This window comes from Neoarius graeffei, chromosome 5 (genome assembly GCF_027579695.1).
Source record: "Neoarius graeffei isolate fNeoGra1 chromosome 5, fNeoGra1.pri, whole genome shotgun sequence".
Taxonomy (NCBI): domain Eukaryota; kingdom Metazoa; phylum Chordata; class Actinopteri; order Siluriformes; family Ariidae; genus Neoarius; species Neoarius graeffei.
This window is the reverse complement of record NC_083573.1, coordinates 13,676,396-13,704,112: the sequence shown is the minus strand read 5'-3', so window position 1 is coordinate 13,704,112 and position 27,717 is coordinate 13,676,396. Positions and strand designations below refer to the sequence as shown.

The 27,717-nt window shown below is 40.1% G+C and overlaps 1 protein-coding gene across 2 annotated transcripts in view; it reads left to right on the top strand.

Moving 5' to 3' along the window:
- The window catches only part of bcam (basal cell adhesion molecule (Lutheran blood group)), a 120,388-nt gene that overhangs the window by 74,995 nt on the left and 17,676 nt on the right, over positions 1–27,717 (top strand). For both annotated transcript variants that reach the window (XM_060921230.1, XM_060921231.1), the window contains exons 2-11: positions 5,032–5,153; positions 8,934–9,147; positions 14,147–14,223; positions 14,372–14,468; positions 14,801–14,986; positions 15,092–15,213; positions 15,304–15,445; positions 20,293–20,408; positions 20,505–20,646; positions 26,607–26,731. In XM_060921230.1, coding sequence (XP_060777213.1) covers positions 5,032–5,153; positions 8,934–9,147; positions 14,147–14,223; positions 14,372–14,468; positions 14,801–14,986; positions 15,092–15,213; positions 15,304–15,445; positions 20,293–20,408; positions 20,505–20,646; positions 26,607–26,731 — 1,343 coding nt within the window. The remainder of the gene's footprint in view (positions 1–5,031; positions 5,154–8,933; positions 9,148–14,146; positions 14,224–14,371; positions 14,469–14,800; positions 14,987–15,091; positions 15,214–15,303; positions 15,446–20,292; positions 20,409–20,504; positions 20,647–26,606; positions 26,732–27,717) is intronic.

The window sequence follows — 27,717 nt, the reverse complement described above, 5'->3', positions numbered from 1 at the left end:
TTTCAGGGAAGACCTTGAATTTTCCAACATGACAATGCCAAACCGCATAGTGCATCAATTACAGCATCATGGCTGCGTAGAAGAAGGGTCCGGGTACTTAACTGGCCAGTCTGCAGTCCAGATCTTTCACCCATAGAAAACATTTGGCGCATCATAAAATGGAAGATACGACAAAAAAGACCTAAGACAGTTGAGCAACTAGAATCCTACATTAGACAAGAATGGGTTAACATTCCTATCCCTAAACTTGAGCAACTTGTCTCCTCAGTCCCCAGACATTTACAGACTGTTGTAAAGAGAAAAGGGGATATCTCACAGTGGTAAACATGGCCTTGTCCCAACTTTTTTGAGATGTGTTGTTGTCATGAAATTTAAAATCACCTAATTTTTCTCTTTAAATTATACATTTTCTCAGTTTAAACATTTGATATGTCATCTATGTTCTATTCTGAATAAAATATGGAATTTTGAAACTTCCACATCATTGCATTCCATTTTTATTTACAATTTGTACTTTGTCCCAACTTTTTTGGAATCGGGGTTGTATTAGAAACAGGTCTTGACTAGTCCTAGTCTTGGACTCGAGAAAGGTGGTCTTGACTACACCTCTGATATTATCACATGAAAGCTTGGCAAGCCAGAGGTGACAGTGGCAAGAACAACTCCCTGAGACAGCATGAGGGACAAGCCTTCTCAGTGTCACTGCTGTTCTAAGATCGTTCCATCACCCAATAGTGTTGTAGTGCTGTTGCAGTTCCAGTGACGAAATGTATATACTAACGTGCACCAAATAAATTATATAGTAGATTGTATTTCCTATACTGTCCAGTCAGTTTTCAGTCTTGGCTATACATCTAGAGCTGAGGGAATCAGAAATGGGAGAAACTCATTTGATCTGTAAACACGTATGTGGTGAGGTCTGACTGTGTGACCCTGGTAAAATGTCACACTCCTACTCTGACATGCAAAGGTCATTTCAAGCCACTGTATGCATTTCAAAGCACTGTGTGTGTGTGTGTGTTGGTTGTGAATGAAGCGTTCTTTGGAAATGAAAGTCAATTGATTTATGCAATAGAATATAAATTGCATCTTTGCTGAGTTCACCAAAGTACAGAAATTAGTCTGGCATTATCCAGGCTCTCAAGATCTCATCTTGCAGCTAATCTCATAAAGTGATGTAATCCTGAATGTAGCCTGCACTTTTTCAATTAGTTTTCATTTAGTTTTTTTTTTTTTTAATTTACTCTTGAGACAACATGAGAAACCTAGCTTGGTAGGAAGGCAAACGGGAACGCATCCACTTCTAGATGACACTGGATAGTGGGATTGTAAATCATAATACTGGACTGTACTTATACAGTTGCAGAAAAGTAAAGACTAGGCATGTAGCGATATATCATGTGACGATCAATCGTGATACAAATTTATAACGATTCGAATCAAGGAAATAAAAAATGTATTGCGATTACTGTCAGGCTACATAATCCCTTCGATTTTCTTAGCTGTAATTGTGTTGTTTAGAAAGCAGAGGGTGGAATAACATACAATAGCAGGAATACACATAACTTCACTGTAGGCGGAAGTAGCACAGCTCTAATGCTGTGGAAAAAAACACACAAAAAAAAACTAAAAATGGGAAGGAGCTGTTGTGTGTGAGATTGGCTATACTAATAGATTTAACAAGAAATCATTGCTCTCTTTTTACAGACTGCTGAAAGCTAAAGAAAAGAGAAGTAAATGGAGGGGGTACAAATGTTCAGAAAAGTTTATTAAGAAAAGGCCAATTTGTTATCCATCCATCCATCTATCCATCCATCAATCAATTATCTGTAGCCACTTATCCTGTTCTACAGGGTCGCAGGCAAGCTGGAGCCTATCCCAGCTGATTATGGGCGAGAGGCGGGGTACACTCAGGACAAGTTGCCAGGTTATTGCAGGGTATCTACAGTACGGACCCCAGTTATGGACCCCGGTTATGGACTTCTGGCGACTTGCTCGTTCACAACAACAACAAACATAGTAACATTTTTTGTCAACATTTGTCTTTTTTTTTATCAGATTTATTTATAAGATTATCAAAAATCTTAAATTTTTGCCAGCATTTCTCAGGAAAACAGCATTAATTTTACAGCATGGATAGTGATAACGACAGTCTTCACAGCGAAAGCGAGTTTTACTACCCTGAGGAAGAAGAAATAAAAGAAAACATTTCAGGAGAAAGCTAAAAACCTCTAACTTGCTAACGCCGAGCAAAAACATGGCTGAATCCTGAATGACTCCTATTTGTATAAATAGGGAACTACATAGGCGGCAAAATGTAGTTTCTTTTTCCCTGCCATGGAAGTGCACTTGTATACCGAGGAGGAAGCAATTTGCATTACAGCCGTGAATGAGGATTCAAAATATAGCATTAATTTTGCATCTTGGATATTGATGATGACAGTGTTCACAGCGAAAGCGAGTTTTACTACCCTGAGGAAGACAAAATAAAGCATTTTCAGGAGAAAGCTAAAAACCTCTAACTTTCTAACGCCGAGCAAAAACATGGCTGAATCCTGAATGACTTAATTTTGTATAAATAGGGGACTACATAGGCGGCAAAATGTAGTTTCTTTTTCCCTGCCATGAAAGTGCACTTGTATACCGAGGAGGAAGCAATTTGCATTACAGCCGTGAATGAGGATTCAAAATATAGCATTAATTTTGCATCTTGGATATTGATGATGACAGTGTTCACAGCGAAAGCGAGTTTTACTACCCTGAGGAAGACAAAATAAAGCATTTTCAGGAGAAAGCTAAAAACCTCTAACTTTCTAACGCCGAGCAAAAACATGGCTGAATCCTGAATGACTTAATTTTGTATAAATAGGGGACTACATAGGCGGCAAAATGTAGTTTCTTTTTCCCTGCCATGAAAGTGCACTTGTATACCGAGGAGGAAGCAATTTGCATTACAGCCGTGAATGAGGATTCAAAATGGCGGCTCGGCTCGGTTTTCCCTTTCGGGTGCTCTCGTTTTTTGTTAGAATTTGGTCAAGAAAAAAATAAATATATTATTTACCAGCTTAAGGTCGGTCCATATGGTGAAATACCGTGACCTCGGCCTTGAATACTGACCTCGGCCCAGAGGGCCTCGCTCAGTGCTTTCAAGACCTCGGTCACGGTATTTCACGATACGGACCTCCCAGCCGGTAAATAACATACATATATATGTATTTTACTCCAACCTTTAAAAATGTTAGTAAATAATTATTGTTGGTTTTTATGGAAATTAAACAAAAGGCTTTTTTTTGCTTTTTAATTTATTGAACAAAAGGAATGGTGGAGTTGATAAAGAATAGGAAAATAAATGTTGCTTTTTTTTTAATAAAATTTTCATTATTTCATTTTTTAAAAATATCACAGGAAAATCCACACTGCAAAAAAATATCTTAGCAAGTGAAAATATCTTGAAAATAGTTGAAACAATCTAATATTTCCTATTAGAAGAATAAAAGACACCAATTCTGAGATCATTAAACCTAGTTCTAGATTGCAACCAACTTATTCTAAGATGTCTTCTCAAGTAAAAAATATCTGTCCATGCAGCAAGATAATTTCATTAGTATTGTAAGTAATTTTCTCCTCAAATTCAGTTTTCAGTTTTTTGCAGTGCAATCATGAACCCAATATCGTGAATTGAATCGAATCATGAATTGGGTGAATCGTTACATGGCTAGAAAAGACGAACAGTACTGGGTGTGTGAGGAGTGTAATGTGAATAAGAATCCTGGGATGAGCACAAGCCAGCGTTTGTGATTACAGCAGCAGCTAGTTAAATCGACCACATTATCAACCGAAGAAAGGGTGAAATTTTTTTGCTTTCAGAGGAAGACCATGATTTCCAAAGTTTTTCCCCAGCAGTGTGTTTGTGAGCAGTTCAGGAGGCTGAAAGGCAGCTTGGTTCTGCTTGCAGTGCTTTTAGCACCTTTTATAACCACAGCCTGTAAACACACGCCTGACTCTCAGCGGACTGGAGTCATTGCACAAACCTTCTATAAGGTTTTATTTTGTCAGTCGATCCAGAAGATGTATTTGTTTTTGCACTTGAAGGACTAAATGTGTCAGAAACTGGGACATCCTCAGGGATCTTAGGCAGGTGCTGGCCATCTATCTGTAACTCACAAAGAGACTGTGTCTCATCTCATTATCTCTAGCCGCTTTATCCTGTTCTCCAGGGTCACAGGCAAGCTGGAGCCTAGCCCAGCTGACTACGGGCGAAAGGCGGGGTACACCCTGGACAAGTCGCCAGGTCATCACAGGGCTGACACATAGACACAGACAGACAACCATTCACACTCACATTCACACCTACGGTCAATTTAGAGTCACCAGTTAACCTAACCTGCATGTCTTTGGACTGTGGGGGAAACCAGAGCACCCGAACGAAACCCACGCGGACATGGGGAGAACATGCAAACTCCGCACAGAAAGGCCCTCGCCGGCCCCGGGGCTCGAACCCGGACCTTCTTGCTTTGAGGCGACAGCGCTAACCACTACACCACCGTGCCACCCATAGACACTGTGTCTCTTTGATTATTGTTTATATTGATTATAGCGTTGATGGCCTTCCTGCCTCCCTACTTCAGTCTTTCATAGCACAAAGTTATCAAATGAGCAGGAGGTTTGTTCTGTTTCTCGCTTGCTCTCTCGCTTGCAAACAGCTGCTCATAGGCAAGCAAACACACAATGGCTTTAGTGTGTGAATGTGTATCGTCTCTCACCAGAGCTGCTTGTATTCAGTGACAAAGTGCACACAGTGTGTGTCTGATCAGCTTGCTAGACCTACATCCTGACTTCATCCTATTTGATGCTTATTCAACTTTTATTGACATGATAAATATTAGACCACTCATGCTATCAAACATGCTAAGTTGCCCTGCTTAATAATAGAAGCGCTACCATTTATATTAAAAGTTGAAGCTATACTGTAAATTAATATTGATATTCAATTTCAGTTGGAAATTTCTCTCTCTCTATCTATCTTTGTAGTGTCTCTGGCTTCAGTGTCCGTGAACGTGACTGCGACAGTTGATGTGATTAAAGGAGAAACCGCCCGGCTGCCCTGCACCTACACCACCACCGGGACCATGACCGTGGTCCAGTGGTTCATTGTAAGTACACTCACTCCATTACAAGTATCCAATCTTTTTTTTTTTTAAATCAAGGGATCATCCTGTCATTGTGTGCCCTCAATGCCCTCAATGATTATTGGCCCCACTTGTAAAGATGAGTAAAAAGGGTGAGAAAAAAAATCCACCTTTTTTTTTTTGAAGTCGCTTCATCCCACACTGAAAAAAATGAAGAAAAAAAATCCAACTTTCATCAAAATCAGTTGATTCAAAGAAAAACAAATCCCTCATCAAGAAATTATTTTCAACAAAAACGCATGCCACTATCATTCACACCCCTGCATTTAATACTTTGTATAACCTTCCTTCCTTGCCAGTAAAACAGCACTGAATATTCTCTTCTAACATTTTATAAAGTTGGAGATACAGAGCAGGGCATCTGAGGCCATTCCTCTTGACACAATCTCTCCAGATCATCCAGGGTCCTCCGTCCTCTCTTGTGCACTTTCCTCTTCAGCTCATCCCACTGGTTTTCAGTAGGGTTCAGGTCGGGGGACTGAGATGGCCATGGCAGAAGCTTGATTCTGTGGTCAGTTAACCATTTTTGTATTGATTTGGACATATGGTTCGGATCATTGTCCTGCTGGAAGATCCAGTGACGACCTGGTTTTGGTTTCCTGGCAGAAGCAGCCAGATTCTGATTTAAAATGTCCTGGTATTTCATGGAGCCATGATGCCATGGACCCTAACAAGGTTTCCAGGGCCTTTGGAGGATAAACAGCCCCAAAACATCACAGACCTTCCACCATATTTTCCAGTTGGGATCGGGTTCTGTTCATTATAGCCATCCTTCTTTTTACACCAAACTCACCTTGAGTGTTTATTGCCAAAAAGCTCTATTTTTGTTACATCAGACCATAGACCACGATTCCAGTTAAAGTTGTAGTAGTGTCTCGCAAACGTCAGGCGCTAATGTTTGTGGTTAATTAACAGAAAAGGCATGGTGGTGGTTTTGGAGACTTGGGAACCCCAATATTTTACTTTTTCTTGTAGTTCACCAACAGTGATCCTTGGGGATATTTTTTTTTGCCTCTCTTACCATCCTCCTCACTTTATGTGGGGGCAAAATAAACTTGGGTCCACTTCCAGACGAGTTTGTAACAGTTCCAGTTGGTGTCCACTTTTTTTAAATTATTATTATTTTTTTTATTATTATTGCCCTAACAGTAGAAATGGACAGTTTCAGATGCGTAGCTATTTTTTTTATAACCATTCCCTGACTTATGAAGGTCAACACACTTCTCCCTCATTTGGTTTATGTATTCTGTTATCTTTCCCATGTTGATGGATGACTAAGGGAATTTGACCTCTGTATCACCTCATATTTGTTCCCCACTTAATGAGGAAGTCATGGATTACAGCTTGAAAGTTCCTACACACTCCAATCAACTCAAAAATACTGTACAATTTAAATGGGAAACATGCTTCAGGTACATTGTGTTCACTATAATTTCTAGTGGTGCCAATAATAGTGGCACATGTATTTTGGTTGAAAAATAATTATTTCTTGAAGATGGATTTGTTTTTTTCTGAATAAATTTATTTCATTTGGATTGTTCTCATTTTTTTTCAGTATGAGATGAAGCGACTTCACCAAAAGGTGGAATTTTTCTAACCCTTTTTACTAACCTTTACAAGGGGTGCCATGAATCATGGAGGCCGCTGTATCTCCATACGTCGTCAATATTGCTGATGACAGTCTCAACGGCTTTGTGGAAAGCAAGATAAAGAAAAGTCAGAACTGGCAAAACCAACTCTCTTTAGTGTTGTGACACTATGCATGGTGAAATTCTGACAGCTGAAATTATAATCAAACCCAAGTCAAGTTATGCAGCATTATTAAACCCTTCTTTATTTATAGCTGATAGCCATTTTTGGATCTTCGTTTGTTAAACTAGCTTCTTACAGTTGTTGTCAGAAGTTTACATACAGTGACATGAATGTTATCTTGGACATGAATGTCATGGCAATATTTGGCCTTTCAGTAATTTCTTTGAACTGTTCTTCTTCTGTGGCAGAATCATTGTATAGCATACATTTTCAAAAAAAAAAAACCCACTAGAATTTGGTGCACAAGTTTTAATTTTCTTTGGGTTTTCTGAAATCAACACAGGGTCAAAATTATACATACAGGGTCAAAAATTTACATACACTCACTTAGATTATTAATTCAGAGGTGCTGAAACTTCCAAAATGTCTCTTATCTTGCCAAGGTTGAGGTCTCTTAACTTCCTGTTAGTGATCATGATTGACTATAGCTGGTAGCTTCTCTGTGCCTTCATAAAAATGGTTTGTTTATAGTACTCATTGGATTGGCCAACACACAATACAATGCGAAAGTCCAAGGAGCTCAGTGCAGATCTGAGAAAGAGGATCGCAGATGTACACAACTCCGGAACATCTCTTGGATATTTCTAAACAACTGCAAATTCCAAGATCCATTCAAACAGTTGTATGCAAGTTATTGTGAAGTGTAGTCACTTTGCCAAGCCACTTTGCTTCAAGAAAACCCAAACTGTCACTCTCAGCTGAAAGGAAATTGGCTTGGATGGTCAGGAACAACCTGGGAACCACCATGGCACAGCTCTGCCATGAATTGGAAGCTGATGAATCACTGTCTCCAGTTCAGATCACCACAGACTAAGAGGCTGCTATCCAAGAAATAATCCCCTGCTCCAAAATTGACACCAAGCTTTACTAAAGTTTGAAGCTGACCACATGGACAAAGAAAAAGCCTTCTGGAGGATAGCTGTGTGCTCAGATGAGACAAAGATTGAGTTCTTTGGCCACAATGACCACCATGTACAGAGGGACACTGTACCAACTGGTGGTGGTGGTAGGATCATCATGCTCTGGGGCTGTTTTGCTGCCAGTGGAAATGGTTCATTGCACAAAGTGGATGGAATAATGAAGAAGGAGGACTACTTCAGAATTCTTCAGCATAAACCATCAGAAACTTGAACACGACTTGGGAGTTACAACAAGACAATGAACCCAAAAACACATCAGAGCTGGTTGTGGAGGATAAAGCAGGCTAACATTAAGCTTAAAACAAGTCCTGACTTCAACCCTATTGAAAATATATGGACCGTGCTTGTAAGTCAAGTCCATGCCACAAAAAAAAAATTAATTGAACTCTACCATGAAGAGTCATGAAATATCCAACCAGAATTCTGACAGAAGCTTGTTCATGGTAAACAAAAATGTTTCATCAAGGTGAATCCTGCAAAGAGACATTTTACCCCAATATTAGGTGTGCTTTATGTATATTTTTGACCCTGTATGTATAATTTTGACCCTGTGTTGATTTCAGAAAGCCCAAAGAAAATTAAAACTTGTGCACCAAATTCTAGTTTTTTGTTTGTTTGTTTGTTTGTTTGTTTGTTTTAAGATGTACAGTATGTTGTACATTCTGCCACAGAAAAAGAACAGTTCAAAGAAATTACTGAAAGCCCAAATATTGCCATGACATTCATATCCAAGATGACATTCATGTCACTGTATGTAAACTTCTGACCACAACTGTATCTCTGTAACATTATCTTTGTAGAAGGGGCTGGGCATGTGTAGAAAGTTCTCTTATTTTCTGGAAATATATTTGCTTTTGTAAATAGTAAAAAAAAAAGTTGGTCAAACCCTGTGATTTTTGGCTGTGGGCTTCAATTTAGCTGCAGTGATGAATTTCCTGCTGGGTTTTACCAGACCACCAGACATTTGTGTTCTGGACTAATTTGTGTCTCACTGTCGGTTTCTCTCTCATAGGAGTCCGCAGACATACGGACACGAGTAGCTTTCAGGTCATCCACAGACACAGGCCTTGATGAAAACACGGCAGTAACAGGCCGTGTCACCATGGAAGATGATATGACCCTGGTCATCTCTCCAGTTCACGTGTCGGATGAGAGGAGCTTCTTCTGCCAGGTGAATGGAGGACCCGTGGGTACCTCAGAGGCTGAGACCAAACTCAAGGTGTTCTGTAAGTCTGCTTTTCTGCTGCCACATACACTAATAAGGCCGACATTGATTGATCAAGGCCTTTAGAACTACCCTGCTTGGCGATTTTGCAGAACCTGACACAACCTCCCAATGAGTAACCCAGAGTCTCTTCCCAATGTAGTCCCTGGCACCTATTTGATCTCCAGTTTCTGCCTGGAGTAAATGTTACAAGACATATTTGGATTTGACCTTCCTTAATTCTATTTATTAGCCTAATTAGCTGGTCCAAAGTCAGCTCGAGCCATGAACATTACAGATTTGACTCCATTGATTAGGACAGCTATTTTGCCAATCATCTTTGATGGATGTCATTACTCTGGCCTTAAGACAGCTGCTGAGATGTGTGTGTTGGTGGGATTGGGGGTCCTGGGAGTTTGAGGGGGTGTTAATGACTTGATCTTGAAAAACAACTTCCTGTCATGGCCAAGACACCAAACCTCAGTCAGATCTATATTAATGTGTTATGTAGGAATGTCCAGCGGGGACAGGCTATTAAAGACCTATAATGGGAGGGTTTAACAGTTGTTTTTCCTTTGTGGCAAACATCAATACTCTGAAGCAGAACACTTGACCTGAAGTTACTCCAGAGACTTTATTATAGAACACCACACTGTTTCCAGGCTTCCAGGCCGAAATGAACCAATTTCATGGAAATGGACCACATGTGAAAAATCCACTTTATTCTTGTTGGGAAGTGTTAATGGAAACCATTAGTGTGTACTAGATGTGTTTTATATTTACCTGTCTTTACTATATAACATGTGCATGTGAATATGCACTAAATGCATGTATTCATTATGACTATGAGCTATTTATTGCTGTTTGTGTATGAGGGCTGTTCCTGTCCAGATGGACCAGTGAGAACTGTAATTGCTTTAATGATTGTGAATGACTCTCCTCCCCAGAGAGCACTGACTCATGGAGCCAGACTAATGGCTAATGGTGTAGGGAAATAAACTTAGGGAGAGACAGGAGGTTGTAGTAGTAGCATATAATACAGCTGTAACATACCCAAATGCTTTTCTGATACTCCCTTACTGTCTTGCTCACTTCACTTCACTTTAGTTCATCTTAAACTACTTTCCAGCCGTGTACAGATGCCCAGTTTTCATGATTATTTTCAAACACGCCTCCAAAGAGCCAGTTATGTATAAGATGGCAACTAAGTCTGTAAAGTCTTTCTTTAATTTATTACCTCCGCCAACTCCAACTTTGTTGGAGGTTATGTTTTTGCTTGTTTGTTTGTTTGTTTCTAACGTAACTCAAAAAGTAGTGAATGGATTTGGATGAAATTTGGAGGAAAGGTGAACCATGGGCCAAGGAACAACTGATAATATTTTGACATAAATCCAAATATTTATGTGGAGCCAGGACTTTTTTGGTCTGCTCCCAACGTAACTCAAAAAGCTGTAAACAGATTTTGATTGGACAGCTTTAGTATTATCCAAGGTTCAAGTGAGTTGATTTTGATGTTGATAATATGCTTGGACTCAGCTCCTGGTCCAAGCACTGCTCCTCTCCCACTTGGACTACTGCAACTCTTTCCTTGCTGGCCTTCCAGCTTCTGCCATCAGACCCCTGCAGCTCGCCTGGTCTACAACCTCCCTCATTCTTACCATGTCACCTCTCTGCTTGCCGACCTGCACTGGCTACCTATCACAGCTCGTATCAAATTTAAGACATTGGTGCTAGCTTACCAGGCTCTCAAGGGGTTAGAGCCAGCATACCTCCAGAGTCTGATCTGCCCCTACACACCAGCCAGATCCCTACGCTGTGCTACTACTGGTCACCTGGCGCCTCCTCCTCTCCGCTCCTGCCCAGCCCGCTCAAGTCTGTCCTGGTTCCCCGTTGGTGGAATGACCTTCCCACTGAGGTCAGAACTGCCGACTCCCTGACCACCTTCAAGCGCAGACTGAAGACTCACTTCTTCAGGCTTCATCTCTGCCCTGTTTCCCTGCCCACTGTGTAACTGCATATCAGTCTTGACCAACTCAGGCTGTGTATGATCTAGCCTGGGGTTAGCTGTTTTGAGTTGTCTATTTAGTTATACTTTATATGATTGGTTTGTTTCCTTGGCTGTTTGAGAATTGGTATTTCAACAGAATATTACACAAGGTATTGCATCACTTGTTCAGTTAGCACTGAAACTTTCTTGTCTAGAAGTTCAGTATTTCTTGTACCTGACTCTTGCACTCGTTGTACGTCGCTCTGGATAAGAACGTCTGCTAAATGTAATGTAATATAATGTAATGTAATGTGACTTGGCAGGGGTATGCACTCTACTGAGTGCTTGTCTAGTTAAACTTGTTTTGGACTATTAAACTGTAAGTAATGTCTTTGCTCCAGTATCAGTCAGAAGCTTGGACACACAAACTAAATGGATGTCATGATCACAGATATTTTAGCTTTCAACACTAGTTTAAAGAAACTAAAGAATAAAACACTTCTGAGATGGCTGTTGGATTTGGGTCATTTCATGGTTATGTTTTTTTTCTTTCCTGTTGTTCTAAAATAATAACTTACACAAATACTTTCCAATTACATGGTGGAAACTGCATTTATGGAGATGTTTATTTAGTATTTTTGGAAGGAGTCTCCAGTGTCAATGCATCCTTTCTGGCACAGGAAATATCGTTTTCTTGGTAATACCACATGCTGCAATTTCGTTTGTCTTATAAACTTCAAGAGAGAGAAAAAAGAGAGGCTGGGGAAGGAAAAATTGCTTATCACTTTGATAATATATGTAGAGTTTGTAATAACAGGATGTAAGTTGTCTCTTGAATGTTCCACAAGATGAAATGTAACTATAAATGGATAAAAATGTATAATATGTCATCCTTACTTTAAAAATGTGGACTTAAGCAATATCACATTCTAGATCGTGATGTTGTACTGAATATCAGCACGGCTGTAATTCGGATGTAGAGGCACAAGGCCACAGGCTGAGCACCGTAACTAATCACAGCCCTGCTGATATTCAGTATAGCAGCATGACCTTGAGTTTCATCTCATCTCATAATCTCTAGCCACTTTATCCTTCTACAGGGTCGCAGGCAAGCTGGAACCTATCCCAGCTGACTACGGACGAAAGGCGGGGTACACCCTGGACAAGTCGCCAGGTCATCACAGGGCATGACCTTGAGTGCGATATTAAATAAATACAACAGTTCTAGAAACAAGAAATTAATATTGCGCAAGTGACATTTTGGACACAATATGGCCAATTATTATATATACAGGACACTTTTTCAATGGAATAAAAACGTGTTCTATTCCTCATCTCATCTCATCTCATCTCATCTCATCTCATCATCTCTAGCCGCTTTATCCTGTTCTACAGGGTCGCAGGCAAGCTGGAGCCTATCCCAGCTGACTACGGGCGAAAGGCGGGGTACACCCTGGACAAGTCGCCAGGTCATCACAGGGCTTGTTCTATTCCTTTCTAGCAGATTTCATTCATTTGATTTGATCGCATGCAATATTTTTAGCATATCGCTTACCCTACGTGTATTACGCCACTCTATCCAGTGGAGAATGAGCGTTGAATATGGTTTATGATATTGTATGGTTGTCAAGACAATGCGACGTCATCCGTCGGAGACGTAAATCATCTGTGAGCGACTGTGACAATTTGTAAACCAACATGGCCACCAGGTTTGCTTCATTAAATACGGAAGATTTTGAGAGAATTTTTAAAGAGAAAGACGCGTTGAACACCCGAAAGGAATGTGTATGTATAATAATAATAATATTGGTTGGCTTTTTTTCATGGTATATTAGATATATTCCATTCAGCTACTCATTTTCGACTCGTTCAATATCATGCTAGCTGAATGGAAAATATCTGATATACCACTCAACGCCAGCTAATATTATTTAAATGTTTTGTTTATTTTGCTTCACTCGTGGAAGTAGACCCCAAAGAAGCCACACTCAGTTTATAGAATGTCTGCTAGCTAGCGCCCATTGATTTGTGTATTACTGTTAAAGATACTTACTTCTGGTAAAAATTAGCATGTTTTTTCCCCTTTTTATCTTCATCTGATGTGCGTTCATATTTTAAGTCAAAAGTTATATTCCTGAAAAGTATCATTTACCATTTCTCTTGATGTTACGAACAGTACTGTCATAACCGGTTCAAACCAGGAAGTGGAATTTAACGTACAGGACACAGACAAGCAAGAGTGATACAAACAGTGAAATGTCTTAGCACCATTATGCAAATATCACACTCTTGGAACGCTGCTTAACCAATCATATTACTGACTGTTGGTAAGTTTCTGTGGTATAAAAGGAATAAGCTGCTGTTATTGGAAAATAATCAGCTTCAGGGTGGTAATGAGTATCACGCCATCATCAAACATCATGGATTGTTTTCCTAGAACAACACATCCCAACAAGGATGGCATGGTGGTGTAGTGGTTAGCGCTGTCGCCTCACAGCAAGAAGGTCCGGGTTCGAGCCCCGTGGCCGACGAGGGCCTTTCTGTGCAGAGTTTGCATGTTCTCCCCGTGTCTGCGTGGGTTTCCTCCGGGTGCTCCGGTTTCCTCCACAGTCCAAAGACATGCAGGTTAGGTTAACTGGTGACTCTAAATTGACCGTAGGTGCGAGTGTGAATGGTTGTCTGTGTCTATGTGTCAGCCCTGTGATGACCTGGCGACTTGTCCAGGGTGTACCCCGCCTTTCGCCCGTAGTCAGCTGGCATAGGCTCCAGCTTGCCTGCGACCCTGTAGAACAGGATAAAGCGGCTAGAGATAATGAGATGAAATGAGAACACATCCCAACATGTTTTATTCCTGACATAATAGAAATTATCATGCTCTTCATATCTTCATGAGCTGCATCAAGTGTGAAGCAATACAGGACAGTGACACTATAGTGCACAAGTTTGAGAAAATGACAAAGGACTAATGATCAAGAGAGCATTTATTTATAGACATCATCATCATCAAATATAATATAATATCTCTCTCTCTTAGTTGCTCCAGAAAAGCCAGTGGTGTCTGAAAATAAACAACCCATTCCTTTAAGCCAAGACAACGTTGTTGACCATCAGGTATGTTTGTCACATGTTCTCTAGAGCACGTCTCTAGAATCCAGGTTGCACATTTTATCGGCGTTATATGCAAAAAAAAAGAAAGGAAAAGGAATAATATTTTACTGTAATATGTGACGTGTGTGTGTGTGTGTGTGTGTGTTTTCAGGTGGGCAAATGCACAAGCAACAATGGTTTCCCTAAACCTCGTATCGTCTGGTTTAATGACTCCAACCCTCTGCCAGACACACCAGATCCTATAACTGGTGAGTCATGAACTTCTCCTTAGATTAGCTAATAAACCTGAATTGTCTGTCTTCATTCACACCCGTTTGCAAAGGTGTTACCAAAACTGTGGAACACTGGGAAAAGCATTGCATTTTTTATTAAAAAAATTTTCCAAACCTTGTGATCCTAGAGACTTGGATTTTAAGAATTTTGGCGTGAGGTTTGCTTTTGCCAAACTGGGAAATTTGTGTTCAACATTTGTGCAAATGTTTTTCAAACATTGCGGAAATGTTATTTTTGTAACCTTACAGTTAAACTACTTGGAACCTTGTTAAATCAACAGTTCATTTTCTTTCTTTCCTTCTGTCAGAGAGACATTACGTGGTCCCGAGGACGGTCAAGGAGTCCTCAGGTCTCTTCACGATCAGCAGCACTCTGTACCTCAAACCCAATAAGATGGATGCCAAGTCAGTGTTCCACTGCACTGTGGTGTACAAGATGCCGAACGGGAAGACCGGAAATAAAAACTCTGATCCTTTCAACCTCACGCTGCTCTGTGAGTCACAGATATTTTTGTGCACGTCCATTTTCATCTCTGTGAAGCTCTTCTCTTCATTTCATGACCATGTTCTTCAACTTCATTCTGTTCTCCTCCCACCAGACCCATCGGAGAACGTGTTCTTCACACTTTTGAACACATCACCGATTAAAGAGGGAGATGAGGTTAAGATGAAATGTGAGACGGATGGGAACCCTCAGCCTCAATTCGATTTCATTAAAAATGTGAGTGCTAATTTCGTACCATGTGCCCAGTGCGTCTTCATATGGGTTCTCCTTTCATTGTTGCTCATCCTTTGTCTCTTTCACATGCAGGACGTGATGCTCCAGAGTGGCCCGGAATTGTTAGTTTTGCACAATGTCACTCGCAACAGCTCTGGTACCTACAAGTGTGAGGCAATGGACTTTGATGCTATTGGTGTTAACCTGACCAAGATCCTCACCATCAATGTGCACCGTGAGTAGCGAGAGATTGAGATTTGATGGAATTTAAAATATTTGTGAATGAAGGGCTTTACTGGGGGAAACCATGGCCTAATGGTTAGTGATGCAGCTTTGGGACCTAAAGGTTGCCAGTTTGATTCCCTGGACCAGCAAGAATGGCTAAAGTGACCATGAGCAAAGCACCTAACCCCTATCTGCTCCCCAGGCTGCTCTCGGTACATTGTATGTCGCTCTGGGTAAGAGTGTCTGCTAAATGTAATGTAATGTAATGGTGTACTTATTGCATATTGAGTTACTATAACAAGTTCAGTTACTCAATCAACCGCAATAGTATGAGTGACACATTATTATTATTATTATTATAAAAGTTATTACATATTAGCTAGCCCATAAGTAAGTGGAAGCTCTAGTAACGAGGTTTTGGTTGCCCAGAAACCTAGCTGACTAGTAGCTAAAGTATATTTAATAGCGGAGTTCCATACTTTAGAGCAGGGGTTTTCAAAGTGTGGGAGAGTCAGCCCCCCCTCAGAGAGCAAATAAACAACAGCGCCCCCCCTTACAATTTTTGTTGTTGCTATACTTAAATGTTCCATTCGTATTTTAAAAAATGGTTGTTGTACGCATTTTTATTTTTTTTCTTTTACACATTTTAAACATCTGTGCTTTTTTAAAACATCTTTTTTTTACACATTTTAAACATCTGTGCTTTTTTAAAACATCTTTATTTTTTTACACATTTTAAACATCTGCTTTTTTAAAACATCTTGTTTTACACATTTTAAACATCTGTGCTTTTTAAAAACCTCTTTTTTACACATTTTAAACATCTGTGCTTTTTTTAAAAAAAACATCTTGTTTTACACATTTTAAACATCTCATAGCATCGTTAGCTAGCACCTCTTGGCAGACAACACACTGTGGCAGTGGAGCATCTTCAGATCCAGTCCATGAAAATCCAAACTTTAAATAATCGTGGTCATACTTCCTTCTTTTTTTGCTTGGCCCAGACTCTGTCTCCTCACTCACTGTAGCTTTAGGTACTAAAAATCGATCCATTTTGTCTCTGGCAAAGGCTAGCTGAAGTTCGCTAAATGTCCGCAATAGTAACTTATTCTGGTTTATTTTTCCTCATGTTGCGCCCCCCCGAAGAACTCTGGCGCCCCCTAGAGGAGGCGCGCCCCACACTTTGAAAAGCCCTGCTTTAGAGAATATGGTAATGCACTGACCTGATTTTTGATGGCTTTTGCAACCATACAATGTCCGTACAAATGACGTACAGTGAACCCGATCGTAAGCGCAAGGCAACATATCTCATAAACACTTGACCACCAGACAATGAAATTTGTATCTTTATTTACATAAGACAGATGTTTTTTTTTATCCAGGGCTTATTTTGAATTTGCTTTTTAAAAAAATAACGTGGGTTTATTTACGAACATATTTTACAGAAAATATTGATGAAAAAATATCGTTTTTGTGGCTGCTGCTTCACAGAGGCAGGAGCCACTATGTCATCGTGTTGTAAGAATCAGTGTAACAATAGCGCACTGCGCATACAGGTGTTTCTATTAAAATGACCGGTGAGTGTATACAATTTGGTTCACCATTCGAAATAAATTGACAAGACTAAAGAAATCGCTTTCAGACATGTTTATACTTATTAACGACGGAAAGTGTGTTCCTATTTTAAAACATACTCCACGTTGTCCCCCTTTCCTTGCCTTCTTCGGCCAGGGGTCCCATGTGTGATGTAGATGTGACGCACTTCCAAGTTGTTACAGGAAGTTGTCGAAAAGAGTATTGAGACCGCTGAGCTCTAGCGTTGGGCCTTTTCCGGGAAATAAAGTCATGGTGACAGCGTGTGTACGTCAGCCTCGGTTCGGAAGTTTCAGTTTTGAAAACTGTAAGAGGTAAAAGTAGAATAATATAAAGTGCAGACACTTGGTACTGTATATTTTACTTCTGTGATTTTTAAATTGTTCATTTTTGGATAACACTTCATTTTTGTGGCTGCTGCCTCAGAGAGTAAATATATATGCTATATTTACTGTCTGGACAGGGTATCAGAAAACAATTTTATTTCTAAGCAGTAGCCTCATGTACCCATAGGGTATCTTATTTTTTTTCATAGCAGGCAACATATCTTCGTGTTATATGCTTTTTTTTACCCGAATTATTTTTTTACTCTGCACATTCATGTAAACATAATTATTGTTCACTTCAGTAGCAATTATGAGCATCTTTACTTAGCTGTAGATAATCTAAACCTACCACGGATCGATATCAATATTGATTAGTTCTTATGTCCAATAATATTGGGTGGCAAGTATGTTATAATGCTGTAAAGTGAAAGCTCTGGTTCCCTGCTGTCCACCAAGCACCCAGCAGAGTCACACCATAATAAATGTCGTGTTGTTGTTTCTGGCACATGGCATGCGGGGTCAAAGAAAGGAATAAATATGGATTCATAACTGTGATGCGTATCTCATTATTGGTATCACTGTCACAAGACAACGCAGAGATTTATTAATGTGAAATACACGACGCTACACAATTCGATAGCTCATATGAGCTAATATTATTATTCTATTCAGTTTGATTTTGTGCCCTTACAAATACAGTGCTCAGTGTAAATGAGTACATCCTCTTTGAAAAGTAACATTTTAAACAATATCTCAATGAACACAATTTCCAAAATGTTGACAAGACAAAGTTTAATATAACATCTGTTTAACTTATAACGGGAAAAAGTAAGGTTAATAATATAACTTGGATTACACATTTTTCAGTTTTACTCGAATGAGGGTGGTACAAAAATGAGTACACCCCACAACAAAAACTACTACATCTAGTACTTTGTATGACCGCCATGACTTTTAATGACAGCACCAAGTCTTCTAGGCATGGAATGAACAAGTTGGCGACATTTTACAACATCAATCTTTTTCCATTCTTCAACAATGACCTCTTTTAGTGACTGGATGCTGGATGGAGAGTGATGTTCAACTAGTCATGTTGGAAAAGTGCACGATGACCAATGGCACGAAGTGATGGTAGCATCTTCTCTTTCAGTATAGAGCAATACATCTGTGAATTCATGATGCCATCAATGAAATGCAGCTCCCCGACACCAGCAGCACTCATGCAGCCCCACATAAGGACACTGCGACCACCATGTTTCACTGTAGGCACCATGCATTTTTCTTTGTATTCCTCACCTTTGCGACGCTATACAGTTCCAAAAACATTTATCTTGGTCTCATCACTCCAGAGTATAGAGTCCCAGTAGTCTTCATCTTTGTCAGCACAGGCCCTGGCAAACTCTAGGTGGGCTTTTTTGTGCCTGGGCTTTAGGAGAGGCTTCTTTCGTGGACGGCATTCATGCATACCATTTCTCTGCAGTGTACGCCATATTGCGTCACGGGAAATAGTCACCCCAGTTTGGCTTTCTACTTCTTTAGATAACTGCAGTGAACTTGCATGCCGATTTTCTTCAACCGTTCTCATCAGAAGACGCTCCTGCCGAGGTGTTAACTTCCATGGACGACCTGGACGTCTCTGTGAGATGGTTGCAGTTCCATCTTTCTTAAATTTTTGTACCACTTTTGCTACAGTATTCTGACTGATAAGTAAAGCTTTGCTGATCTTCTTGTAGCCTTCACCTTTGTGGTGTAAAGAAATTATTTTCTTTGGGGAATTCTGAAGAGACAAGTTGAGTATCACTCTCCATCCAGCATCCAGTCACTAAAAGAGGTCATTGTTGAAGAATGGAAAATTTGAGTAAAACTGAAAAATGTGTAATCTAAGTTATATTATTAACCTTACTTTCACGTTATAAGTTAAACAGATGTTATATTAAACTTTGTCTTGTCAACATTTTGGAAATTGTTTGTGTTCATTGAGATATTGTTTAAAATGTTACTTTTCAAAGAGGGAGTACTCATTTACGCTGAGCACTGTATTCTGTTTATACGCTCATCAGGAGCTCCACTTGTGTGTGTGTGTGTGTGTGTGTGTGTGTGTGTGTGTGTGTGTGTGTGTGTGTGTTGAGCTAAGTGCATGAATAAATAGAGTGGAAAACTGTAATCTGATAAGTTTACAATGCATTGTGTTTGTGCATTTGCCAAAATTCCGCACATCATTCGCAAATGTTTGGGTTATGAACTGTGGTTTTTCTTTTCTCACATTGCAATCCAGAACATTATTTCTGTCTGACGATGATCCTTTTTTTTCCCCTCAATATGTTTAAGCACGAGATGATGTCATCAGTGCAAACTAATTGAAGCATTGACAGTCAATCAGATTGTGCCTGGGCTGATGAGTGTTGTGTAGCAGGCAGTGGCGAATTGGAAACATGCACATTGAGGTGTACTGCACCACCGTGAAGTTTATATATTAAGTTCGTACATACATAGCAACTGAAAAAGTCAATGTGAAGAAGGGTTTATTGAGCTACTGAAAATGAAAAATTAATAACCAGAACATCGGCTTGTCCCAGGAGCCTGGAATACTGATATGTCCAAACAAACGCTCACACAATATCATACAAGCAGGAGTGTGGTTAGGGATAGGCACGAGCTGTAGTCACCATTTCAAACTGGGAAGGGAAATTTGATATGAAGAACACAGACAAGAACACAGAGTGATGTCTTATACTACATATAAGTATCAGCACTCTTCAAATGCCACTCGACCAATCAAATTAGTGGACCGGAAATAACTATTGTATAAAATGAATTTGAATATAAATCTGGATATGCAGTAAAACTATTCACTCCACCAACGTTATACGTGTATTCAGAACCTTAATGAAAGCAAATCTTTGGTTTTCGTCTCTTTCTCTCTCTCGCTCTCTCTCAGACCTGGACCCAGTGTCTGTGGAGCCACCCAGCCCTTTGATGATTAATAAAGGTGGTCCCATTGAGCTTCAATGCATGACCAAGGCTTCTGATGAGTACACCCTGTTATGGATGAAGGCAAGTCATAAATCCCTCCATCCTTTCTTCTTTATCTTCTATCTTCATGATGATTATGATCACTATGAGGATGATGACTGTGTGTTTTGTGTGTAGGATGGTAAGCAGCTGTCCAAGGATGGTACCCTGAATCTGCAGTCTGCAGATTTGGACAGTGCTGGCGAGTATGTGTGTATTGCCTCAGTCCCCTCAGTGCCGGGTCTGCAAAAGCAAGCAAATATCACAGTAATCATCTCAGGTACAACACACACAAACATGCACATGGCAAAACTCATATACCCCTTGTATGAATATATTCAATCTATAGCATTGTCTATATGTTTATCCAAGTTCTTCGACAGCACATGCCTTTCTTCAATACTACCTTTATGAGCTGGATCATGTATCAAATCTTCTCAAGAATTAGCGACAACTTTTTTCATGTGTAATACCGCGAGTTGGCCTAGTGGTTAGCCTGTCTGCCTCTTGAACGCGAGTTCTACTCATGGTTGGGTCATACCAAAGACCATCATAAAAATGGCACCTACTGCCATCTAGCAAGGCACGCTGCAGTACAGATGCGAGTGGGGAGTCAAACTCTTGCGGTTACCAGAGGACTAGCCCCCCACTGTAACCCAAGCTATGTAATAGGCGAGAGGCCAAGGGCTACGGAAACAGAGACCGGCGCTGCCCTATGCACCACATAGCGTGGGAAGGACTTTGATTTGATTGATGTGTATTCATCTCTGGATCACTTACTCTGATTTGTGAGGCGTTTCACCACTGATCACCTTTGAAAGTGCTACACGTGACTGAGACATGAACTCAAAGTTGATACTCATATAGTAGTGTGCAAAAGTCTTAGACACATGTAAATAAATGCTGGAGACCAAAAATGGCTTAAAAATAATGAAATGTTTCAACATTAAAAAATACTGTCAGCAGTAAGCCATAATAAATAAAACAATGCCAGTATTTGGTCTGAAACGACCCTTCGCTTTAAAAAAAAAAACAAAAAACTAAAACCCAATCGTAGTCTCAGGTACAGTGGTGCGTGAAAGTTTGTGAACCCTTTAGAATTTTCTATATTTCTGCATAAATATGACCGAAAACATCATCAGATTTTCACACAAGTCCTAAAAGTAGTTAAAGAGAACCCAGTTAAACAAATGAGACCAAAATATTATACATGGTCATTTATTTATTGAGGAAAATGATCCAATATTACATATCTGTGAGTGGCAAAAGGATGTGAACCTTTGCTTTCAGTATCTGGTGTGACCCCCTTGTGCAGCAATAACTGCAACTAAACGTTCCCGGTAACTGTTGATCAGTCCTGCACACCGGCTTGGAGGAATTTTAGCCCATTCCTCCATACAGAACAGCTTCAACTTTGGGATGTTGGTGGATTTCCTCATGTGAACTGCTCGTTTCAGGTCCTTCCACAATATTTCGATTGGATTAAGGTCAGGACTTTGACTTGGCCATTTCAAAACATTAACTTTATTCTTCTTTAACCATTCTTTGGTAGAACGACTTGTGTGCTTAGGATCGTTGTCTTGCTGCATGACCCACCTTCTCTTGAGATTCAGTTCATGGACAGATGTCCTGACATTTTCCTTTAGAATTTGCTGGTATAATTCAGAATTCAGTGTTCCATCAATGATAGCAAGCTGTCCTGGCCCAGATGCAGCAAAACAGGCCCAAACCATGATACTACCACCACCATGTTTCACAGATGGGATAAGGTTCTTATGCTGGAATGCAGTGTTTTCCTTTCTCCAAACATAACGTTTCTCATTTAAACCAAAAGTTCTATTTTGGTCTCATCCGTCCACAAAACATTTTTCCAATAGCCTTCTGGCTTGTCCATGTGATCTTTAGCAAACTGCAGATGAGCAGCAATGTTCTTTTTGGAGAGCAGTGGCTTTCTCCTTGCAACCCTGCCATGCACACCATTGTTGTTCAGTGTTCTCCTGATGGTGGACTTATGAACATTAACATTGCCCAATGTGAGAGAGGCCTTCAGTTGCTTAGAAGTTACCCTGGGGTCCTTTGTGACCTCGCCGACTATTACACGCCTTGCTCTTGGAGTGATCTTTGTTGGTTGACCACTCCTGGGGAGGGTAACAATGGTCTTGAATCTCCTCCATTTGTACACAATCTGTCTGACTGTGGATTGGTGGAGTCCAAACTCTTTACAGATGGTTTGGTAACCTTTTCCAGCCTGATGAGCATCAACAGCGCTTTTTCTGAGGTCCTCAGAAATCTCCTTTGTTCATGGCATGATACACTTCCATATACATGTATTGTGAAGCTCAGACTTTGATAGATCCCTGTTCTTTAAATAAAACAGGGTGCCCACTCACACCTGATTGCCATCCCATTGATTGAAAACACCTGACTCTAATTTCACCTTCAAATTAACTGCTAATCCTAGAGGTTCACATACTTTTGCCACTCACAGATATGTAATATTGGATCATTTTCCTCAATAAATAAATGACCAAGTATAATATTTTTGTCTTGTTTGTTTAATGGGGTTCTCTTTATCTACTTTTAGGACTTGTGTGAAAATCTGATGATGTTTTAGGTCATATTTATGCAGAAATATAGAAAATTCTAAAGGGTTCACAAACTTTCAAGCACCACTGTAAACGTTTGTTTTTCTGTAACATTGAATTTTGTGCTGGAAACCCCCTCCCCCCACCCCGAACGTTTGGAACTCTAAAATGTTTTTGTACTGACTCGATAATGAAGAAGTCCTAAAATAGACATCTATAACTAGGCATCTCCGGTGAAAATAAAAATTCAATCCAAATTCAGAATTGAATGCAGAACAACATACTTTTTACATAATTAAAATACTTTTATCCATTCATGAGATATTACAAATCAAAGATTGAAGAAACTGCTTAATTTTTCGAAAGCTGCCGTAATATTCTGTATGAGCATCACATGGTCCAAAATGGGCCTCATTAACCAATGAGATCAAATGTTTTTTTTCTTAACTTTTTCATTTTTCAAGATATTTACATGGAAATTGGCAGGCACATAGATGGTTAGCTACTGAATGCAAAGTTTGAAAAATTATTAAAAAACAATTCTGAAAATTAGTATTTAATTAGTATTAATTATGCTAATTAGGTAAAAACATTAAATCGGTCCACTCAAAAAAGTAATAAAAGATTATTTCTAGTAACCTCTTTGTGCTCTGTCGGCCTTTATATTTCTCTTTATATTTCTTTATATATGAAAGAATATAAATTATAATATTCACAGCTTTCAGGGTGAACCTCAAAAATACTGTGTGAGCCACATCCAATAAACAACTCACATTAACTGAATTGAAATTGACACTAACGTTTCTGACTTCTGTTTTTTTTAAAGATCATTCCGACCACTAAGATCTCAGTATTTTTCATCAAAACAACTCCAGTTATGTTCTAAAATTGTTATTTATTTACATGAATCAATTTGATTTGAAAAAATAAGTAGGTAAAGCTATGAAAACTCACTTCAAAGTCTCCCGTGAATCATAACATCAAAACCAACAGACGGGAAATTTTGCTGAATACTTCATGAGAAACAGTGTGAACGAGAGAACATCACTATGAAAGTTATCTGATTGATAATCACGAGTAATCCAGTCAGAAACCAATCAGAAAAGAGACAGAGCCTGACCGCTTTCCTGTGACTCAAAAAGCACCGGCAGTTTCCCGACATCCTGTGAGCAGAGAGTGTACTTTGTTGTACCAGCTTCAACCTGCCGTTACTCCCAAAGTACTGAACAGGTCTTAATGAGATACATTTCTTTGGAAAGCACAAATTATAAGCTTTTTAATGATAGTATTCACGATTGAAAATATTCAAGAGTTAAGCAATGACAGATTTGCTAAAGTTTTCCGCGATCTGTGCTTGCTCCTGACGTAGGATCAGGCCATCCCTGGCTGGTTCAAAAGGTCTCAGGGAGATAGACGTGCCTGTAAAGTTTGGCGAGGCTAGGACCATCAGTGGCCGAGGTATGAATTTTTAAATTCAGAACTGCGGGGGTCACCATTTCACAGGCTGTGTTACGACATAATGCATTTGCCCAGTGTAAGATTTGGAAAAAAATGAGAAGTAGATTAGACCCATATCTTTACAATTTTTCATGGGCCATCTGGTTTGATGCTTTTGAAATACAGATGGACAAATGCGAAAATTACCGGTCAGTGTCCGCCGCTCTGGCCTTATTTCCTGCACTGTTTTTGAAACATCGGTAGCATCGAAAATGGCAGCTCAAAAGAATTCTCAGAAGGGTGAGCCTGCCCCTTTAATCTGTCTGTGACATGTTGCATGTTTTGTACAAGTGTATTAGTTTGGTGGTGTTGTAAATGAGTCTACTTTACACAATCAGCGTATTCTGAACTTGTAAATGAAAGGGGAAGCCATGGTTAGAGAATGCAGAATGGTTAGAGAAGCAGCTTTGGCACCAAAAGGTCGCTGGTTTGATTCCCTGGCTGAAGTGCCCTTGAGCAAGGCGCCTAACCCTCAATTGCTCCGGCAAGAGTGGTGGCGTACCTTGTGTCTGATTAGCCAAAGAAAAGCTGATGATGTGATCATCAGTTTGAGTGGTGTCTGACCGAAACGAAAAAAAAAGAAACTGGTAACAGAAAAGCGGAGCTTATTTGGTATTCTTTACGATAGTGTCTGTGAGAATGTAAAACACACTGGATGGCTGGGGCTTCGGGTAAAAAGAAAAATGACACTGAAGTGTGTTCCAAATAGTCATTAAATAAATCTGAGACAGGCCTTGTGCTGCATTCAACTGCCTCTCATAATCTCCTGTTTCTGTTTGCCACAGGATGTGACAGTATAATCTCTCTTTTTGTGTGTGTGTGTGTCAGCAAACGGCACCATAATGTTTGCCACCATGTTTTTTGCAGTTCTGAGATCACAAAACCTGAACCAATAATTATTTCCGAATTCCTCGCTGCTACTTTAGAAGCTCGTAACTTATAATTAGTAGCTCCATGACAACAAGCTTGTTTTGTTTTGAATGCAGTGTCATTTTTATTTGTTCCATAAATCCTCCTGATCTGATATAATTATAGATCTTGCATAGGTTCCAGGTGCACGCTTTCATGGGTCCTTCATAATCCAGCAAGGTCTGCTATGTTCCAGATCCTCTCAGGGCAGCTGTTATAAACTGTGGACTAAGATCAGGTCATAGCTATGGTGCAGGGTGTGCTTACCTTTCCCATGCTGTGGAAACATTAGAGTATACATTTCAAATGTGTATTGAGGCTGTGGCCTGTAAGGACAATGGCTGGGATGGGTCTGTGCTAGCCCTGATCTTCACATCCCCTTCCTCCGCCAAATCTGATAACACAGCCGAGCATGAATATTTGTCAGGGAGATGACATTGTGGATAAAGGAAACACTCATTTGATATATTGGTACATGTACAGTATGTGTTTGGCGAGGATCTGAGTCGAGTTATTGGCGATTCCATTAACTTCCATTAACTGATATGAAATTGCTCAATCAGTAAAAGTTTGAAGAAAGACCATGCCTGAAACTCACTTATCCAAACGCATAAATATCTAAAATGATATAAACACACTCAGATTTCTTACAAAACCTAAGTTTTCTGTCCTCCTTTTTGCATTTTATTACTACTTCTAAGTATTCTGATCATATCACTGACCTAATATACATTTGAGAAAATGTTCTGTGATGAAATGAATTCTTCAGAAAGTTGAATGTTTTCCTAAATTGCTTGTCTCATTAGAACATCAAACAAATCCCAACCTTTCTTTCAACGTGGTGTTGACGTGATTAGCACTGTTGCCTCACAGCAAGAAGGTTCTGGGTTCAAGCCCAGTGGCCGATGGGGGTCTTTCTGTGTGGAGTTTGCATGTTCTCCCTGTGTCTGTGTGAGTTTCCTCCAAGTGCTCTGTTTTCCCCCACAGTCCAAAGACATGCAGGTTAGGCTAATTGGTGGCTTTAAATTGACCGTAGGTGTGAATGTGAGCATGAATGGTTGATTGTCTCTGTGTCAGCCCTGCGATGATCTGGCGACTTGTCTGGGGGTGTACCCTGCCTCTCGCCCATAGTCAACTAGAATAGGCTCCAGCTTGCCTGCGACCCTACACAAGATAATGGATGGATGGATTTCCTTGAATGTGTGGTCTGTACTTGTGGAATGCCAATCTCTCGCTCTCTCTCTCATAGGTCAGCCTGAGATTGATGAACCTATGACAGGAAAGGTTGCAAGGCAGGGAGATATGGTCACTCTCAGTTGTTCTGCTAAAGGCTATCCTAATCCACAGTTCATCTGGAATCCCTCTGGCAAACAGGTATGTGTGTGTGTGTGTGTGTGTGTGTGTGTGTGTGTGTGTGTGTGTGTGTGTGTGTGTGTGTGTGTGTGTGTGAGCTTATCTGCACAATTGGCCACGATATCATATCATTTCAATTACGGAGCAGTTATGCAAATATTATACCACAGCACTATTTAATACTCTCATCTGATTGGTCAAAAGGTGTTTTCCACAAGAGCCGTTCTGATGGTTGAGTTGTAATGCAAATTGCAACTGTACATTCATTGCTTATTCAAATAATTATCATTTTTATAGTTACCACTTCTTCCCTGGTACTTTCAGTAAGTAAGTTTTCCACCATGGGAAAGTCTTTAGAGTAGAGGAAAGACAGAGATGGTGTGAATTCTGATTTCTCGGCAGCAGGACAAGTTGGTTGTTGTTTTATGTTGTTGTTGTTTTTAAATTAACTTCAAGAGGAGGGAGTTAATAAGTTAAAAACTATTTATAGCTGTTATAAGGGCTAACGGGGACTACCTAATCTCATAGACATTCCACAACATTAAATGTAGCCAGACACAATTGAGAAGTACAACTTGTCAGTGCTGTAGTTGGGTTACTAAACCTCGAGTCCAAGTCCAGTCTCGAGTCCCCAGTGTTCAAGTCCGAGTTAAGTCCAAGTTATTAAAGAAAATTTCAAGTCAAGTCTGAGTCGGGGGCGGCACGGTGGTGTAGTGGTTAGCGCTGTCGCCTCACAGCAAAAAGGTCCGGGTTCGAGCCCCGTGGCCGGCGAGGGCCTTTCTGTGCGGAGTTTGCATGTTCTCCCTGTGTCTGCGTGGGTTTCCTCCAGGTGCTCCGGTTTCCCCCACAGTCCAAAGACATGCAGGTTAGGTTAACTGGTGACTCTAAATTGACCGTAGGTGTGAATGGTTGTCTGTGTCTGTGTTAGCCCTGTGATGACCTGGCGACTTGTCCAGGGTGTACCCCGCCTTTCGCCCGTAGTCAGCTGGGATAGGCTCCAGCTTGCC